Raw genomic sequence first — 18,836 nt, forward strand, 5'->3', positions numbered from 1 at the left:
AAAACCAGACCTAGAGCTTTAAACCGTGAGGCGATGCCATGCTGCTGCATGGAAGAAGAAATTGGATATTGCTGGGGGTTGTTTGTTTTCTTTATTTTTTTAATCCCCGTTCTGGCTATTAGCCTTTTATGCAGTCGATTTCTACATCGGCTCAAGCCCTGGCCCTGGCTGGCGTAGGGGACCGTCCCTGGTACGACAGCTCCGTAATAACCGTGCTTCCCAGAACTGAGTTTGGCCTCCAGTCTGCTCCGTAATGTCCCATTAATTCATTATTCATTGTTCGAGAGAGCCCAGATGTGAGCGCAGGACTGACTGCTCCGTCGTTTCTGAGCGATTTGGCTAAGAGATGCCAATTATTTCTTGGTATCATTTTAAAGAATTTTTGTTCCCAGATGGAAGAAAACTGCAGGACATCTTCAATGAAAAAGGGAAAAATAGTATTAATAGCCTATTTTTATTAGTAGAGAAAAGAAAGACCTTTCAGTTAAAGGCTTCCAATTTTAAAAAAAGGAAATTTCAACTGAAAGAGAGAACTTACTGTTTTGAAAGAGTTTGCTGGGTGGAGACGTCAAACTGAAAGGATCTTGTGCAACTCTCCTTTTTAGGTCTAATACTAAATTCACCCATTTATTCCTTTGCTTTACCACAGGAAAATAGCTGAGGATTGTGAAGGAAAAGAGTGATTTCTGGACTAGCCAAAAGCACCTAGCATCTTCCAGGATCAGACCCTGATATTTCTGTCTCTAATTTTTGTCCGGAGAGTTGATATTTCTGCAGCTCTTCCCATCCTTCAGCTCCCCTGTAAGTGTTAAGTATTTTTGCATCCAGCAAATGGAACAATAACGGAAGACTTAATTTCCCCATCTGTCAACTAGTCCTGAACAAATTGTACGTCTTTCTCTTTAGAGAGAGATCTTAGGTAAATTAAAAGCTTTAGTGTTCATTTTCATGTAACAGAGGTTCTGAAAGAAATTCTGTCATCACATTTCTGGCTGAATTTTTTTTTTTTTAACATATTGCAAATCATGGAAGACTTGCTTTTGTAACTCGGAGATGGCGGCTCTATCTTGGGTAACCTCGGCTCACGCTGCCCCAAAGTAACGCACGTGGCAACATCAAAGCCAGAATTTCGGGGGAGCCGATGCTGTACGTTAAGGGTGGTTAGTGGAGTCGATAAGGGAAAACTGCAATCCAGGGGCTTCGGAGAGATTGCTCTGCTTGTGCAAAGCTGGAGGGCCACGAGCGTGCAGCGACGCTGCGTGCTCCGCTCTGCCCTGCTGAGGACGGCCGAGCACAGGCTGGTCTTTGTTGTTTCCCAGAGAGCGTATGGTATAATGCTGTTTGTCTTGGGCTTGACCCTCCGAGGCCGTACTCCAGCGAACAATGCTACTGGCTTCGGTTGGTTTCTGTGTGTGGGGGTGCCGATACGTCGTTGAAAAACGCGTTGGTGGGCTCTTGCACTTGCAGGACTTGGTGTTGACTCTGCGCAGGCGACGGCAGCTCTAGGCCACGTAGCGTTGCTTTCTTCGGGAGGAAGAAAGCAACCCTGGCTCTGAGGCGGTTTACAACATACGACGTGCTTTTGGGTGCAGGTTTCCCCCTTCTTTTATGTGCGTGTAAGCTTTCTGCTTGCTTCCCCGTAGACGTTGTCTGTCCTCCCCCTTGCTGCCACCCCAGCGTGACCCAGCTGGCAGGCTCAGATAAGGGCTGAATGGGGAGATAAGAAGCTCTTTTCCTTCTCCCCCCCTCATCTGGAGCATCAGCAAATGGTGAGGCTCCGCTTTCCAAATCCCACAAGCTCTGGTAAATACATGGGAAAGTGGCTCCCAAGTGAAACAGGTCACGCACCCCGCCCTGGTCTCTGGAAGACAGATTAACTGAATACAAACCTTCGGTGAGAGAACTGAAATGGGGAAAAAAATTAGAACCAGCTTCCCCTTCTCCTCAGCACCCCACCATGTCTCTTAAGAAGCCACCCTTGAAGCTCCAGGACAGGTTTACCTTGAGCACAACAGTATTATGGGATGTGGCAAAGACACACCCTGACAGAGACAGGTAGGGATTTGGCTCTGGTGCTGTTTCCATTGGAAAACAAAAGAGTTTCTGTGATAGTTGGGAACGAGTGCCAGTTAAGGGATATGAACTCTTTTCATACTATGTTCAACTGCAGGCTATTACCAGCAAGGTTCACACAAGCCATCGGTAGCTTTTTGCACCCTTCTCAATTAGGCAGGCTGCGTGCGACGTGGTGATGTAGTCCAGCAAATTGAGAAAACAGGGCAGATGATAACTTTTTCGTATTGTCTGTCGGCTTCTCCCTCAGCAATGCATTTTTAGAGTGACATCCATGGATGCAGCAATGCACCCATAAAGGGACTTTAAATGACAGAGCACGAGGAAACTGTGGCAGAGCTCTGGCAGGAATCCTCCGGGCTTTAGGGCTAGCGTGAGTTCTGCTGCAACATGCGCTGCCTTACAAAGGAGGCATGATAGCTTCATCACACCAGTGATAATGAGACAGAAGAGGACATAAAGAGGCAGCTATTGACTGGCTCGGGTCTTCCCTGCTCCGAGCCTGGGCATCAGAAGCTGCCGCCGCTGCGATTCCAGCGTCGGTATCCATAGCACGAGCTTTAGAGCGGATCAGGTTCAAGTATGTTCGCTGGGTTGTGCCGTCTACTTGCTAGCTCGTGCTGCCCGTAGAGCTGCAGCGGGGATAAATTATGATGTCAAAACAGAGAGATGTTGTCACGCAACCACCTCCCCTTCTGGGGTCAAGGTTCTGCTTTATAGCTTGGAAACCCATTAGTCCATTTGAAACCATATGGCCAAGAACGGACAAAAAAAAAAAAGTCTTGTGTGTTTGGGTCAGAGCTACAGACAAAAGGCTCTTTGTGCTAAGAGCTGACAATGACAAATAAAGAGGAACCTGTTGATCTAGGAGTGAAATGGAGGATTATGAAAAGATCACATGGTGAGAAAAAGACCTTGGCTGTTTGTCTGGATGTCAGTCTCGTCTGTCATTAAAATGCTTTCGGCAGCTACGGCATATTTGTTAATAGAAATACTGTCTCCTGCTCACGTGTTTTTTTTTCCAGCCTCCAAAATGCTACCTGTGCCTAACTGTGCCACCCTCGTGAGACCACATCAGAGAGGTGATATACTCTTAACTGGATCCTCGCCATGTGTTAGGCGTTGCACAGAATAATTAATGTTTGCAAACCTCTCTGATAGCACTGGGAGCACTAGAAACAGTAAATGCTAAAAAAATAGTGTCTGTCCAACCACGATACGTAGATACAGGACACAAAGAAAACCCAATAACAAACCCCCTATAATTCAACAAAGTTATTGGAAGTTAACCAAAAACTATGTCTAATGCTAATAATAAGCATATTTCCCAAAGGCAACATTTGATTTCTATCCAAAACCAAACATATTTGAAGCTTTGCCTGAACGCCGTTGTATAGCAGATTAACTGGGACAGTTTAATCTGTGAATAACTTCGCAAAGCCTTCAGCCAGCTCCAAAGAAACAGCAACAGTCTTGACAAGACTGGGCTACAAAACACTTCACAGATAATGTGTTTTTTTCACAGTAAGTCTGGAGAAAATAGAGAACGGCTTTGGTTTTGTGGCATGCACATCTGGCAAGTGCATATTTCCGAGCGGTGTGCAGAGAACAGGCTGAACAGGAATATTTCTATTGAACATTAATGGGCTGCCTAAAATGACCTCCAGAGTCTATGAAGTACACCATAGATTTTAAAAAAATCTATTATAGTCCATTATGTTCTGGAATGCATCCGAGTCCATCATCGTAGAGAGTGCCAGCAACTCTGCATTTGCTGTAGTGAAGGAGACCTATGGAAACGTGTTTAATTCAACATAAACAGGGGGTGGGGAGGAAATAACAAAAGAATGCTTTTTCTCTGGTTTTATAGAATCATAGAATAGAATCGTAGAATGGTTTGGGTTGGAAGGGACCTTAAAGATTATCTAGTTCCAAGCCCCCTGATGTCAGGGACACCTTCCACTAGACCAGGTTGCTCAAAGCCCCATCCAACCTGGCCTTGAACAGTTCCAGGGAGGGGGCATCCACAGCTTCTCTGGGCAACCTGTGCCAGTGCCTCACCACCCTCATGGGAAAGAATTTCTTCCTTATATCTAATCTAAATCCACCCTCTTTCAGTTTAAAGTCATCACTGCTTGACCTATCACTACATGCCCTTGTAAAAACTCCCTCTCCAGCTTTCTTGTAGGCCCCCTTCAGGTACTGAAAGGCTGCTATAAGGTCTCCCTGGAGCCTTCTCTTCTCCAGGCTGAACAACCCCAGCTCTCTCAGCCTGTCCTCATAGGAGAGGTGCTCCAGCCCTCTGATCATCTTCGTGGCCCTCCTCTGGACTCACTCCAACAGGTCCATGTCCTCCTTATGTTGGGGGCCCCAGAGCTGAACACAGTACTCCAGGTGGGGTCTCATGAGAATGGAGTAGAGGGGGAGAATCACCTCCCTTGACCTGCTGGCCACGCTTCTTTTGATGCAGCCCAGGGTACAGTTGGCCTTCTGAGCTGCAAGTGCACATTGCTGGCTCATGTTGAGCTTTTCATCAACCAACACCCCCAAGTCCTTCTCCTCAGGGCTCCTCTCAATCCCTTCTCTGCCCACCCTGTATTTGTGCTTGTGATTGCCCTGACCCATGTGCAGGACCTTGCACTTGGCCTTGTTGAACTTCATGAGGTTCTCACAGGCCCACCTCTCCAGCCTGTCAAGGTCCCTCTGGATGGCATCCCTTCCCTCCGGTGTGTTGACTGCACCACACAGCTTGGTGTCATCGGCAAACTTGCTGAGGGTGCACTCAATCCCCTCGTCCATGTCGCTATCAAAGATGTTGAACAGTGCCTGTCCCAATACCGACCCCTGAGGAATGCTACTCATCACTGGTCTCTGCTTGGACATTGAGCCATTGACCGCAACTCTTTGAGTGCGACCAGCCAGCCAATTCCTTATCCACCGAGTGGTCCATCTGTCAAATCCATGTCTCTCCAATTTAGAGACAAGGGTGTCGTGTGCGACAGTGTCAAGTGCTTTGCACAAGTCCAGGTAGATGCCATCAGTTGCTCTTCCCTTATCCACCAACACTGTAACCCTATTGTAGAAGGCCACCAAATTTGTCAGGCATGATTTGCCCTTAGTGAAGCCATGCTGGCTGTCACCAATGACCTCCTTATTTCGCATGTGCCTTAGCATAGTTTCCAGGAGGCTCTGCTCCATGATCTTGCCGGGCACAGCAGTGAGACTGACTGGCCTGTAGTTCCCCGGGTCTTCCTTTTTTCCCTTTTTAAAAATGGGGGTTATGTTTCCCCTTTTCCAGTCAGTGGGAACTTCACTGGTCTGCCATGACTTCTCAAATACGATGGATAGTGGCTTAGCAACTTCATCCGCCAGTTCCCTCAGGACCTGTGGATGCATCTCATCAGGTCCCATGGACCTGTGCACCTTCAGGTTCCTTAGATGGTCTTGAACCTGATCTTCTCCTACAGTGGGTGGTTCTTCATTCTCCCAGTCCCTGCCTTTGCCTTCTGTGACTTGGGTGGTATGGCTTGAGCACTTGCCCATGAAGACTGAGGCAAAATAGTTGTCAAGTACCTCAGCCTTCTCCATATCCCGGGTAAGCAGGCCTCCTGTTTCCTTCCGGAAAGGGCCCACATTTTCCCTAGTCTTCCTTTTATCACTGACGTATCTATAGAAGCTTTTCTTGTTGCCCTTCACATCCCTGGCAAGATTTAATTCTATCAGGGCTTTAGCTTTCCTAACCTGATCCCTGGCTGCTCGGACAGTTTCTCTGTATTCCTCCCAGGCTACCTGTCCTTGCTTCCGCCCTCTGTAGGCTTCCTTTTGGTGTTGGAGTTTGTCCAGGAGCTCCTTGTTCATCCACGCAGGCCTCCTGGCATTTTTGCCTGAGTTCCTCTTTGTTGGGATGCATCGCTCCTGTGCTTGGAGGAGGTGATCCTTGAATATTAACCAGCATTCTTGGGCCCCTCTTCCCTCCAGGGCTTTATCCCATGGTACTCTACCAAGCAGATCCCTGCAGAGGCCAAAGTCTGCTCTCCTGAAGTCCAGGTCAGTGAGCTTGCTGGGTGCCCTCCTTGGTGCCCTAAGGATCTTGGACTCCACCATTTCATGGTCACTGCAACCAAGGCTGCCCTTGAGCTTCACATTTCCCACCAGCCCCTCCTTGTTGGTGAGACCAAGGTCCAGCACATCTCCTCGCTGGCTCCTTTATCACTTGGAGAAGGAAGTTATCACCAACGCATTCCAGGAGCCTCCCGGATTGCTTATGCCCTGCTGTGTTGTCCCTCCAACAGATGTCGGGGTGGTTGAAGTCCCCCATGAGGACCAGGGCTTGTGAACGTGAGGCTGCTCCTATCTGTCTATAGAAGGCCTCATCCTCTCAGTCTTCCTGGTTGGGTGGCCTGTAGCAGACCCCCACTATAATGTCACCTGTCCCTGCCCTCCCTTCAGTCCTGACCCATAGGCTCTCGGTCGGCTCCTCACCCACCCCCAGGCAGAGCTCCATGCACTCCAGCTGGCCATTGACACAGAGGGTGACAGCCCCTCCTCGTCTCCCCTGCCTGTCCTTCCTAAAGAGCCTGTATCCTTCCGTTCCAACCCTCCAGCCACAGGAGCCATCCCACCACGTCTCCGTGATGCCAATAAGATCACAGCCCTGCAGGCGTGCGCACGTCTCTAACTCCTCTCGTTCATTCCCCACGCTCCGTGCGTTTGCATAGGGGCATTTAAGTTGGGCCCCCGATGAAGCTGACTCCCTGGCTGGAGCGGCTGGAATCCCTTTGTGCTGCCCTTCAGGTGCTCTCTGCTGAGCTGTGATCCTTCTCCAGGCTCTGGGCATCCATTGCTGGCACTGGAATCCAACTGGTAGGAGTGGGATGGATTGAGGTTCCCCTCCTCCAGCAACTTTAGCTTAAAGCCCTCTTCACCACCTTGGCAAGCCTATGACCGAAGATGCTTATCTTTACAGCTGAAGAGACTGCGACGGGGAAGGTGACTGGAAAAAGAAATACAAAGGGAAAGGTCCCTTGCTGTTCTTGAAGCACTGGTTTGAAATCAATGCAGATAATGCACTTGGAAGGACTGTCTCACTTACAGGTTTTCAGTAAATTGCTGGGCTGTGCTTCCTAATGATAGTCATGTCTGTGCCAGTAAGAATATACTTTAAAAAAAAAAAAGTAAAAAAAAAAAAAAAAGTGTGCAATTCCTTGGAAGCAGCATTTGGATAGTTTAGTCTGAGATGCCCCGATTTCTATACATTGACCGGGAAATATCTAGGGCTGCTGCATATCTCTGCTGGTGGTACAGCGCGTTTCTCCGTTCTCTGTAGCTTGTTCCAAAGACACAACAAACTGTACTTAAACACAATATCCTCCTGCAGAGAGAAATGTTGTCTCCTGCTCGCTACAGCCTGGCACAGCCTCTCTGGCAAAGCAGAGAGATTTTCTAACCACTGCTCTTCCTTCTTCTTTTGCTGTCTTGATTTGTCGCCCCTGGTAGTTGGTGATAGACTCCTGGTGACTTCAGAGCTGCCGGATTAGGCTTAGGGTCCAATTATCCTCATTAAAAGTATAAACTAATAATTCATAGTTCAAAGTCAGTTTGCTATGGACAGCACCACCAGGGATTTAGCGCATGATACTGGAGTTGGTGCTTAGGTTTTATTTTAATAATATTTTTTAACTGGAGGCAGATCTATTTATATATGCTTTGGGAGAATAATTTTATGGGTAAATATGATCTTTATTAATATCTTCTTTGTTAATTCATTGATGTTAGTAAAGAGTTTTGAAGATGAAAGAACTGTATGCAATAAATATTAAGATTATTCCAACTTATTTTAATGTTGCCAGCGTTCCAGCTTCATCATCTTTCATTCGAGAATCTCAAAGTGCTTTCCAAACGTTAACTAATGTCCTCTCAACAGTCCGGGGAGATACCTATGCTTATCATCCCCATCTCACAAAGGAGGCATTCTGAGCACGTTTTCCCCCATGACTTGGTCAAAATCAGGTAATATGGCAGGAGTCTGTTTGGGACTGATCCAAAAATTCCTGACTCCCATGCTCCCGTTCTTGCTGCTAGACAGCATTCCCTTCTCGGGAGTGGGGGTGACACTCACCTGCGCGGCGCTTGCCTGCCTTCGTCAGCTGCTTGCACTGGTTGCTCTTAAAGGAAAAAAATAGACCATGGTAACATGCCACACGCAGGACAGGTGAGGAAATCAAACTCTTCAAAATCAGAATGATCACAGTTATTAACGGTACTGAGCGGGCTAGGGTGAATTTTCAGTATCTTTTAATGTGCAAGAGGAAATCTTACTTGGATGCTGTTTTAGAGTCCTATTGTAGAATCAGAATCTTACAATCCATACTCAAAAGACTATTCAAATGGAAACGTTTTCTCAAATGCAGCACAGGTGAGGATATATTGTGGTGGAGAGCGCAGGTCAGCACGAAAGATCTGAGCTAAATAGCACACGCTGCAGCTGAAACTTCTTCTAAAACCCTCTCCCCACACCAGAGGCTAAGTTAACGATGAGACGAGGAGACCACTTAGAGACAGCGTGACTCCAGCAATCCATGAGAACAATGCAAAGTTCAAAAATAGCAGTATTGACTGGTGGAAAAACAACATACATATAATTTTCAGATAATTACTACCGTATAATTAGCTCTGTTGTTTTCATATGAGCCATCTGAAATGAACTCTACTTGCTACTGGAACTCAGCTTTATTTACAGTGTTCCCATGACTAAAGTGATTCTTTAGAAATAGCGATTAGGTAAAAAATAAAGATGTGAGTACTTCATTCCAGACACCATCCCCGTGCCAGCAGGCATAGACTAGCTGCTAGCATTTTGTTCGGCATTTCGCTCACCTCTACTCTGAACCATTTTAGGCAAAATGAGAGCTAAAGAACCGGAGAAGATGAACACAAGCTACTACACGGTCTGCGTTACTTGCACGTGTAACAATCTACTCCTATACCACCTACGTTACTTCCCTGCGTGGTCTGTAATAGAAACTGTAGGACATGGAGGAGGAAAGAGACTCAAACTGTAACCGGCCTCTGTCTTTTTCTAGACAACTGTATGTGACTGATGCCCCGTGCAAAATTGTTATAAATTAGGATTGTATGAAAATGCCAGTATTTTACACGTACTGTGTGAGTGCAGGAGGAGGGGGAGTAACACGTAACAGCATAACAACGATTTACTCTCAATCAAAGGTCTAGAAAACTTAGCACTTTGATATTTTTTTTTTTTTGCCACAGAACTTTGCATATTAGGAATTATTTAGTATCTGTAGAAAGTAACTTCTTAAGCACTGGGACCTTGCAGTCTTATATAAAATCACTTTTAATTGGAATGAGAGAGTTTGTCGCAGTTATAACCTGGTTTTGTTGATGCTGTAAGTCTGTACGGCTTCATTAAAAGTCTGCCTCGTCTCTCTGAAGATATTTTGGAAATAGATGTAGCTTTTGGTTGTTTTCTGTCCTGGCGTTTCGATAGTTCTGGGCCAATTTCAAGCTTCTGAACCACCTGAGACTCTAGGTATTACTTGGCTTTGGTACAGCACCGCACACTTCACAGCTCGCTGTAGATCGGCGATGGCCTGGTGCAGTTGCTTTTTACTCTTTCGTCTTGCACCGCATCCACAGGTTATGAAAATGGGTGCTAATGAAAAAAAACCCCAATTGTGATTCAGCGAAATGGAATTTTGTTGACAAAAAAAATCTGGATTCAACTCAGCCAAAGGAAATGCTTTTACAAGTGTAGATGAGTATCTCAGGAATGACCATTTCTTCTCAGAGAAAAAACCTATTCTAGCTTTAATTAAAAAAAAGGGAACAATTCAAATAAAAGCCCAGAGAAAAGTGAACAAAGGTACACAGAGAACTAGATTCACTCAACAGCGGCAGTTTTCCCGGGATAAAAGTTACAGAAGTTAAACTAAATGCTGCAAGGCCCGTAGGATGCTGTTACCTCCTGAGCCCGGACTGCCTGTAACACGTACGCCCCGTTTCAATACAGAAAGCAGTCCCCCGGGACGTAAAACTCCTCTAGTGTAAATGAGTTTTGCTGTTGAGACTACTGTTGTTACGTGTAAAATTCAACAAGGCGTTCTGCATGATGCCTCCGTGGCCGGTTCGGAGGTAATCCAGGCACTTTTCGTTTCCTGCACCTGTGCTCTATAAAGGTGCAAAACCTGGAAGGCAGCGGGCAGAAAGCAAGCGGTCGCGGCGATCTGTAGGCTGTGTGGTCGGGCAGCTGCGGCAGGCTGAGCCCCAGGGGAGACGAGCGGAAAGACCTCGTTCTGTTCATCCTCACCTTAAAACATAGCCTCCGTTTGACAGCACTGGTACCTCGTTTGACTCAGTCCAAATATAGAATAGCTTAATTACGCAGGACAGGCCACGTTAGTGGAGCGCTATGAGCAAGCACATATCATCCATTGATATTGGAGCGGAAAAGCAAATAGTCTGAAAGAATGGGCTAATTGTTGTGCCTATTACTATTGTTTTGCAGCTGCAACGCTTTGTATAGCAGTAAAGTACATAGGGAGCTGAGCTTGACTTGGAATGCGTAATTCCAGGCAGGGAATACAATATACAGGGCATTCCAATATCAAGGAGTGCGATTAAAATTTTTAAAGATTTGCAAAAATTGCAACGGGGAAGGAGTGTGCACCATGGCCATGGTAGGCTTCGAGTACTTGGTGGTGTAAACCGCACTCCTGTGTGTACAGCAATAAGGCAAGTTGATATTTAAGAACTGAAAAAACAGGAAATACGCAAATGAAGCTGGGATGTGTCACGCTGTAATGCTGCATATGTAATTAAAGATTGTAGTAACTCATTTACATATGCTTTCCATATTGCAATACCTTTGTTATACCAGGAGATCTAAGGATATAAAAGAGGTGACATTAACAAAATGGTCCAGTATCTTTCCCTAATTTAGGATTTTAGGTGATTAACTCCCCCTCTGTAAATTTTAATAACCCAGGCAGCAAAGATGTAATGAATCTTCCTTGTCAAAGTAAGCAGCAGCCCTTGTTTTGGGCCAAATTTGAGAGATGATGGTAACATAATATGATACTTGGATGTGAATTTAGGGGGAGATGGGCGTACCAGCCAAGTCTCAGTCATGCAACGTTGCTGAGCGTACTATACAGCACACTGAGCAATGCCACGTATATTGCTTATAAAGAATGAAAAGGACTCGGTTTATCTGATACACTGGCTACTCCATTTTCTTGACATACAGCCAAGTAATTTTCACTAAAATGTACCTCTAGGACTTTTTTTTTTCCCCCCAGAAAAGGCTATTTCAGCGACACACCTAAATGTCTTTTATGCCTCCAACAATCTCAGGAATAAAAGATGTTTTTAATGGCTTGGTCATGTTTTCTATCAAGAAATTGAGTCATGGAGAAGCTATCTTTAAATAAGTTATATTCAGGATCAGAAATGCCCCCCCCCCCCCGTTACTTTTGAGCCAAGAGTAAGTTAGGACTATTAGACAAAGAGGGAAAAGTCTTGGAGGCTCGGACTAATGAAAACAACATGTCGGTAGAAAAAAAGCATCTCTCTCTTAAAAGTGTTATTGTGCCTGAACATGGTTTTAAGCAAGTGAGTTACGTGACGTGATACATTTTTGGGGAGTTTACAGAACAGGAAAATAGAAGAAATGGAGGTGGAAGGTAGATTGTGGAAGCCATTTATTTTACTGCAATATGGCAAAAAGGGGAAATGAACTTTTGCAAAATGGGAATTGAAAATATCAAAACTTTGAATGGTTGAGGAAAACTCTGATCTTTATTTTTCTCTCTCTGCTTCCTCCCTGCAAAAGTTTAAAAGAAAAAATATTGTCGTTTCAGCTCAGAAAGAGAGGTGACTGACAGCTGTAAGACCATTTCGGAAGTGTTCTTGCCTGCTCCGGCTGCACCCCTGTTGCGCTACCTGATGGGCACGTCCTGATTCTGCCAGAATCGTGGCAGACCTGAGTGTTGCCATCACTGACAGAGCTGCAGCAGAGCTGGAGCAACTGAGAGCACCTTTGAAAATTACTGTGTGTTGACAAAGTCTTTTCTTGGCAAAGAAACCATCATCTAAGCCTCGGGAGTGGAGAGGAACAAAATTTCATTACATGTAAATAATTGTCTAAAAATAGAAGCACAGATTGCTTTTCACATTAAGTTCCTTCTTCTTACTAGAGTATAAACCGCATTAAAAAAGAAGTGACTATCAGAAGTCCAAACTGAAATATAAAGGGCCTGTACTAGCTTTGCCTGTAAAAACACTTCCAGTATTTAGGATGAACCATTTTGAATTGAAGATTCTGCATCCTCTTTTTGAGTTTGCTTCCTTATTTTGATGTATCTGAAGACATTCTCAGCCTGTTTTATTTAAAGCAAGTTTTGAAAGAGGACACTGTGGTTTATGGCCATGTGTCAGGTTTGATAGTGTTATGATTTAGCAAAGCACTTAAGCACATGTCCACATCCCACTGAATTCGGTAGGAAGTGAAGAAGCAGAGGGAAAACTCTTTGCTGTGCAGCAAGACTCTTTCAGGGGGAAAAAAAAAAAGCAATTGAAATAAAAGGCTTTGTCTTTATATTATTATAGATCTTTTTACCAAATTCTTTAAATGAGCCACAAACTCACAGATGATATTAGATCATGATTATTAAACATATTCAATCACTCAAAATGAAGTATTCTAAACCGGGCTGGTTCAGACCACTGAAATAGATCAGCTAATTATGGTACACGTGGGTGTACTGGGTAGTCATCTGACTTTTATTTTTTTAGATATCTTGCCTAGCGCCCTGCCCCCTCCCCAAACCAGCATTTTAGACGCTATGATAAGTCTTCATTACATGCGGTATTAAGCCAGAGTATCGGAGTATTACTTATCAGCCTTTTCTAATTGCTCCTCATTTTCTGAATGCTTCATTTGATATAGTAATGCTGAATGCCGAGAACTGTAAAAGAAATCAATGGGGAGAGTGGATACTTGGCGTATCTGCAATAGAAACGGGATGCCTGCGTGGCCTGGAGAAGCAAGAGGGGTACCGGCGAGGAGTCGGAAGATGCGCCTGGGTTTTCCGTCACTCTGGTCTTGAGGCCAAGCTGGGGAATGTTTCTGGGTGAAATGCTTTGAAATGAAATGTTTGGAAAGAAAGAGATGTGGGTTGCTTTCCTTTGTTCAGAGAATCGGGACTTCATATATATTCTTACCGATGAACAGGACGGTATCAAAAGGCTGCTTACCAGAAAGGTATTTGATACCACTATCACATTCTCCCCTCAATGGAAACTACCTAATTTTAAATTGTGGCTAACTATTCAGGTCATACGGGAGACATAAATTATAATTCAGTAATAATCATGAGCAGTAATCTCTTTACTGCTGATTCCCGGTGTGGCCTCAAGCATGCTTGCTTTAATGTGTAGAGTGGAGGCATTAATGCTTTTTTTGTCTTGCAATGCAGATAATATAAGTGCTTTCTGAATGTACGATGAATTTTATAGCAGCTATGGAAAAATAGCGAATTTTATATCTCTCTCTCTCACTTAAAAGGACGTACAATATTGGCTGTGTTCAACAGATCTTTTCCGTCCTGCGCACTGAGGCCAAGTGGAGAAAGTGCGATGGCAATCTGTAATTCTAGAGTAACACACAGGTAAAAAGAAGCCGAATCAAGCTACGGCGTGTGACTTAAATGCTAGCATTTAAGCCGGTCAACTTCACAACTGATACAGTCATCTTGCCAGGTGGCATTTTTGGTATGTGCTTTTCCCCTCTGCATTATAATCATAGAACCACAGAATGCTTTGGGGTAGAAGGGACCTCCAAAGGCCATCCCGTCCAGCCCCCTGCCATGGGCAGGGACATCTACAACAGACCGGGTTGCTCAGAGCCCCGTCCAGCCTGGCCTTGGGTGTTTCCGAGGATGGGGCATCTCCCACCTCTCTGGGCAACCCCTTCCAGTGTTTCACCACCCTCATTGTACAATTGTCTGGTCTGCCGCTGCAAGAACTCACATTTTACTCAAAAAAATGACACGACACGGGCAAGTTTGGATCTAAAAGCTCCGCTCTGATGCTGTAGGCCCTCCTAAAGAACACTTGCATTGCTTTTCCTAAGTCGGGGAAAACCCGGGCAAGCTCTGGTCGATTCCCTCCGCTTCCCCTGCGGTAGCTCCGGGAAATGAAACGATCGCTGCCCGCTTCGTGGTGGGGCCGGTACAGCCCGGGAGCCAGAGGACGATGGCAGGACTTTCTCCCAGCCAGTCCCGCAGCCACCGCGGCCCAGCAGCGCGGTTCGCCCGCAGCCGGGCACCCACCCCCGGCCTCGGGGGAGCCGTAGCCCGGCCGCCGCACCGCCGGCGGGCGAGCGGAGCAGCCCAGCGCCCGCCGAGGGACGCCAGCCTAGTCCCATGGCGTTTCACTCCTAAGGCGCTTAAAGCTGCGGATTAGGTAGCAGGAAGCGGAGTTGCAAATTCCAATTTTAATCAATTTAGGAATGCGTATCCGCCTCTTCCCTCTGGTGATCCTATTCCAGAGGGCTCCCGGCACCCCGGGGGCTCTGCCCGGCGCGGCTGAGGACAGCCGGGGCGCGGGCACCCTCAGCGGCCCGGCCTGGGGAACGCTGCCCGCTCTCCCCTCAGCGCCCCGTTCCCCTCACGGAGCGAGCAGCGGGGGGAAGGCGGGACCGGGGGGGTGGGGGGGGGCGAAACTTTGCAGGCAGGGCGGCGGCGACACGCTGCCCCCAGGGCGGACCGGCGATCCCCCGAGCGAAAGCCCAAGGCTCCCCGCAGCCCTGGGGAGGAATCCGGCGGGCCGCTCCCCGCCAGGGACCCCCCGCCCGGCGGAGCGCAGAGGAGGGACAAAATGGCGCCGCGATTCAAACGCTGCGCGCTGCGTGCCGGCGGGGGGGCGGCGGGGGGGCGGTGTCCCGGCGGGGTTCACTGCGCCTGCGCCCGGAGTTGCAAGATGGCGGACAGTGCGGAACTAAAGGTAAAGCGCAGCTTCAATTCCCTTCGCGATGCCCCTCGCTGCCGCTCTCGGGGCCGCCCGGGCTGTGCTTCTCCCGGCGCCGGGGGCGAGCCGAGCCGCTGCCGGCGCTGTGCGGCGTCCAGCGGCGCTGCCTCGCCGGGGTGGCTGCGGCGGCGCCCCGCCGGCAGCGGGGGCTGAGGGACGGAGCGGGGCGGGGAGCGGAGCGGAGCTGTCCTCCCCTCGCCTCTCGCCCGGCCGCTCTCCGCCGGGCAGCCCCGCCGGGCCCGGGGGGCGGCAGCGGGGCGGGCGGGGAGGGCTCCCCTCGGCGCTGGCGGAGGGGGCGGTTGGGCTCGGGGCCGGGCCGGCGCAGGGGTGAGGGCGGCGGCGACGACGGCCGGGGGAGCCCCCGGGAGTTGCCGGCGCTGGGCAGCGCGGCTCCGCCGCCCCCGCGGTGGGGGCCGGTTCCCCGGGCTCCCCGCAAAGTTTCCAGGGGGACTCCGCCGGCGGCGCCGGGCGGGGAGGGAGCCCCGAGGAACGGCTCTGCCCGCCGTTGACAGGCGGCCGGCTCCTAACGAGCGCCCTCGCCGCCCGGCGCCGGGGGGGGACCGGCGGGGGAGCCCCGCTTGCCTCGCCCAGCGCCCACCCCGGTAAATAAAGGGCGTCGCAAGCAGATGTGGAGGAGTTAGAAGGTGTTAAGCTTGCGGCTGTCCCTGTCATCCTGCGAAACGCATCGAAACCTGGTGCTCTGAAGCACCCTGCAGCGGAGTTAGAGCTCGCCCGAGGGGGCGAAGCTGGGCGGGGGGGTCCCGCTGGCTGCGGCGGGGTTCAGGTGGGGCTGCCCGGGCTGGGGGAGAGCGAGCAGCTCCGCCTAGGTATTTTGAGGCATAGCAGTGGTGGAACAGTGGGTGCTGGGGTACCCACGCCAAAAAAAAAAAAAAAAAAAGAAAATCCGTCAAAAAAGAGCCCAAAAAACTTTCCAGACACTTTGGCAAGGTGCGTGGGGGTGCGAACTCTGCCTTGCGCGCCCGGCAGCGTCGTTAAAAGTTCGAGAATTTCATTCTAGTTGTCATAGGGTCGTTATTCATCAGGAGGGCTTCTGTCTCGTACTTTAAAGTTAATACAGCGAAACGCACGAATCAGGAGTATATTAAATGTGTAACATAAACTACAGAATACCTAAAGTATGACTAGAGAAATATTTTGTCTTTCCCTAGAGTTTCGGTAGGTTTCAGTTTTCTGTATACCAAAGGTTTCTTGTGCTTTCATTTTTAGATGCTTAAAGAGCTGTCAGGGTGTAAAGAAGTATAAAATCTTGTGCGTGTTCCAGCTTTTTGGGGTCTGTGTCTGCCAGGTCAGGACAAATAGATCCTCCTATAAATCCTGCGCTGTGCTTGGGGTTTTTTGGGTATCCTGCAGAGCATATTGCTTGAGCTGAGTTGCCCCCAAGGCTTTTTTTTTTTTTTTTTCCACATTGTGGTACCTATGTAATGAGATAAAGGGTCAAGATGTGATTCTAGTGTTAAACTTTTGTTAATCTTAGCGTGACAAATGGAGTAGTGTGTTTTGGTAGCTGACCCTTTAAGAGTTTTTGGTGCACAGTAGCCAGCTTGGGTTTATGTGATGCCTTTATAAACAAGACTGACTCAAATGGAGTGAAAAGAGGCAAGAGCTAAGGAATAAAGTTGTTGGGTTTTTTTTCTTTTTGATGTGTGTTAAGATGGCAGGATGGTGGTCAAGGGACAGTGCTGAAAGGCATGATTTTACTATGAAAATCGACAATTTATTGGTCTTAGGAGCTTTGAAACTTGAAGCCTCTCCTCTTGTCCGTCGCAGAGCCTCCGGGCTCTGGGTACGTATAGATGTGTTGGGGTGCCGGTGGTCTGGGCGAGCGTTGCGTCGAGGTCTCTCCTTTCCTCTTTCTCTGCAGCTTTACAGGTGGAGCTTTTGTAGAAGTGTGTTTGTGTCTGCTTGTCATCCCGGACTTCTTTATTGATCTTTTCCTGAAACCTGCTTCTTGAGAACCAGTAGAGAGAAATTATGATTTTTTTTTTTTTTTTTTTTTAAAGTACTGTTGCTACCTCAGGGATCTGAAGGGTAAATGTCAAACTGGCTAGTTTATTTTCAATTTCACTTTGCTGCTCAGGATATGTAGTGGTACTTGCAAGCTGGGACTGTAGGATGTAGCACTGCATTCTGTGAGAAGTTGTTCAGGGTTTGGTTTTTTTTTTTGGTAGCTGTGGGGGCTTGGCAGTTTACGTAAGAAAAAAGTAGTTCATGAATTCATACTTTGAAGACTTCAGTAACTTCTTTTTTTCTCTAGACTACAAAGAAAAAGATGCGTGTGTCCTTCTCTGTCAGGAAGGAGAGGGAAAGACAAGGGGGCATGAAATTTCTGCATAGAGTTGTAGCTGTCACATACCAGTTTTTCGAAAGTCGTACAGCTCAGTTATTAGGTATTGGATGAGGTGAGTGTTCCTTGGAAAAATGTGGGTAATGGAAAGCTGTTATATCGTAGTTGGGTGCAGTGGGTATTTTAAAGCAGGAGTACGTCCCCAGAAAATGTGCTTTTAAGTTCTTTCTTCTTTTGAAAGTTGAAAGGAGACATAACTAAGGGAGGGTTTGTGATTAAGACTCTGCTATTTGAAGAATGAAGAGTGAATTCCTTTCGTTATTTTAATTTTCTTAGGTAAAATCTTCTCACATTTCTCCTCTGGTTAATTAGCAAATGGCATTGATTTCAGGTTTAGTGACCTTTAAAAACTAAAATCAAATGTAACAGTTGTGCAGTAACTCCCTTGCCTTGCTAGATAAAGTTTGTCAGAAAAACTTAGTCAAGTTTCTAAAACTTTCTTGCCGCCTTGTGTAAAGAACCATGGGGTTACATGTGGGTAATGTACACACATGTAAATTGGGGAATGTGATATGACGGGTGGTACTGCCAAATGCACAAAGTAAAATTACAGTCCTTGCTTCCTCCAGAAAAACAGCGGTCATTCTTACTTGCCATAATTTTTCATAGAGTTCTAAATCACGAAATAGCGTTTCCTGTAATGTATATTCTTACCACGATCAAGAGTATTTCGGTCTGTTGCCCCATTTGAGAATGTTTGTCCTATTGGAAAAAAAAAAAATCAAATAAGATCAAACATACTTTGCAGATTGCAGACTTGTAAGGTTACTGAATGCTTTGGTACTCTCGAAGGTTTGGATAAATTGAACCAGTATGTTTTCATTTCTATTGATGAAACAAGGTAACTGAGAAAAGTCTGTTCATCTGTGGATTACCTCCCGAACTCTATAGGCTGAAGCATATGTGAATTTTTCTCATCTTAATTACTATTCCTGTATAATTGCATACAGACTCTAATTTATCTCAAGGTAAGCTATTTAAAGCTCTTTCTAATTGGAAGTAGTATACTTGAGTGATTAAATCTTTCCTTCAATATTTCTTACATCTCTTTAAATTGGTTATTAGATTGTTGTGATCTTTGCCTTCTACTCAAGTCTTTTGGAAATCATTACACAGTTTGCAATAATCAATTCAATTATACATGGATCAAAGAATGAAAAAGAAAAGCTTATGTTCTAGTATTGTCATTCTTGATACTGTCCTAAGAAGCTGGTTTGGAAAGCACATGCTGGGAGGTTTTCTCCTTTGTTCTCTCTCCTTTTAAGAAAGTGCCTTTGGGGATTGAAGAGATCCCTGGTGTGTTTCTTGTTAGACACAATTTATACTTTAAAAAAAAAAAGTGAGCCAA

The 18,836-nt window shown here is 46.8% G+C and overlaps 1 protein-coding gene and 1 long non-coding RNA gene across 10 annotated transcripts in view; both read left to right on the top strand.

The window, feature by feature from the left end:
* Positions 1-1,783: 1,783 nt before the first annotated feature.
* Positions 1,784-13,248, top strand: LOC148050326 (uncharacterized). Its single transcript, XR_015701594.1, has 3 exons — positions 1,784-2,055; positions 11,955-12,225; positions 13,043-13,248. It is a non-coding gene; the product is annotated as an uncharacterized LOC148050326 (long non-coding RNA).
* A 1,710-nt stretch (positions 13,249-14,958) lies between these two features.
* The window catches only part of PIAS1 (protein inhibitor of activated STAT 1), a 63,338-nt gene continuing 59,460 nt past the window's right edge, over positions 14,959-18,836 (top strand). For all 9 annotated transcript variants that reach the window (XR_015701686.1, XR_015701688.1, XR_015701685.1 and 6 more), the window contains exon 1: positions 14,959-15,099. Coding sequence is in view for 5 of the 9 variants with exons in the window: in XM_087745438.1 (XP_087601564.1) it covers positions 14,974-15,099 (126 nt within the window). In the remaining 4 variants the exon portion in view is untranslated. The remainder of the gene's footprint in view (positions 15,100-18,836) is intronic.

The sequence above is a fragment of the Nipponia nippon genome, unplaced genomic scaffold (genome assembly GCF_047370975.1).
Source record: "Nipponia nippon isolate SJK-2023a ecotype South Korea unplaced genomic scaffold, ASM4737097v1 scaffold_9, whole genome shotgun sequence".
Lineage (NCBI taxonomy): Eukaryota > Metazoa > Chordata > Aves > Pelecaniformes > Threskiornithidae > Nipponia > Nipponia nippon.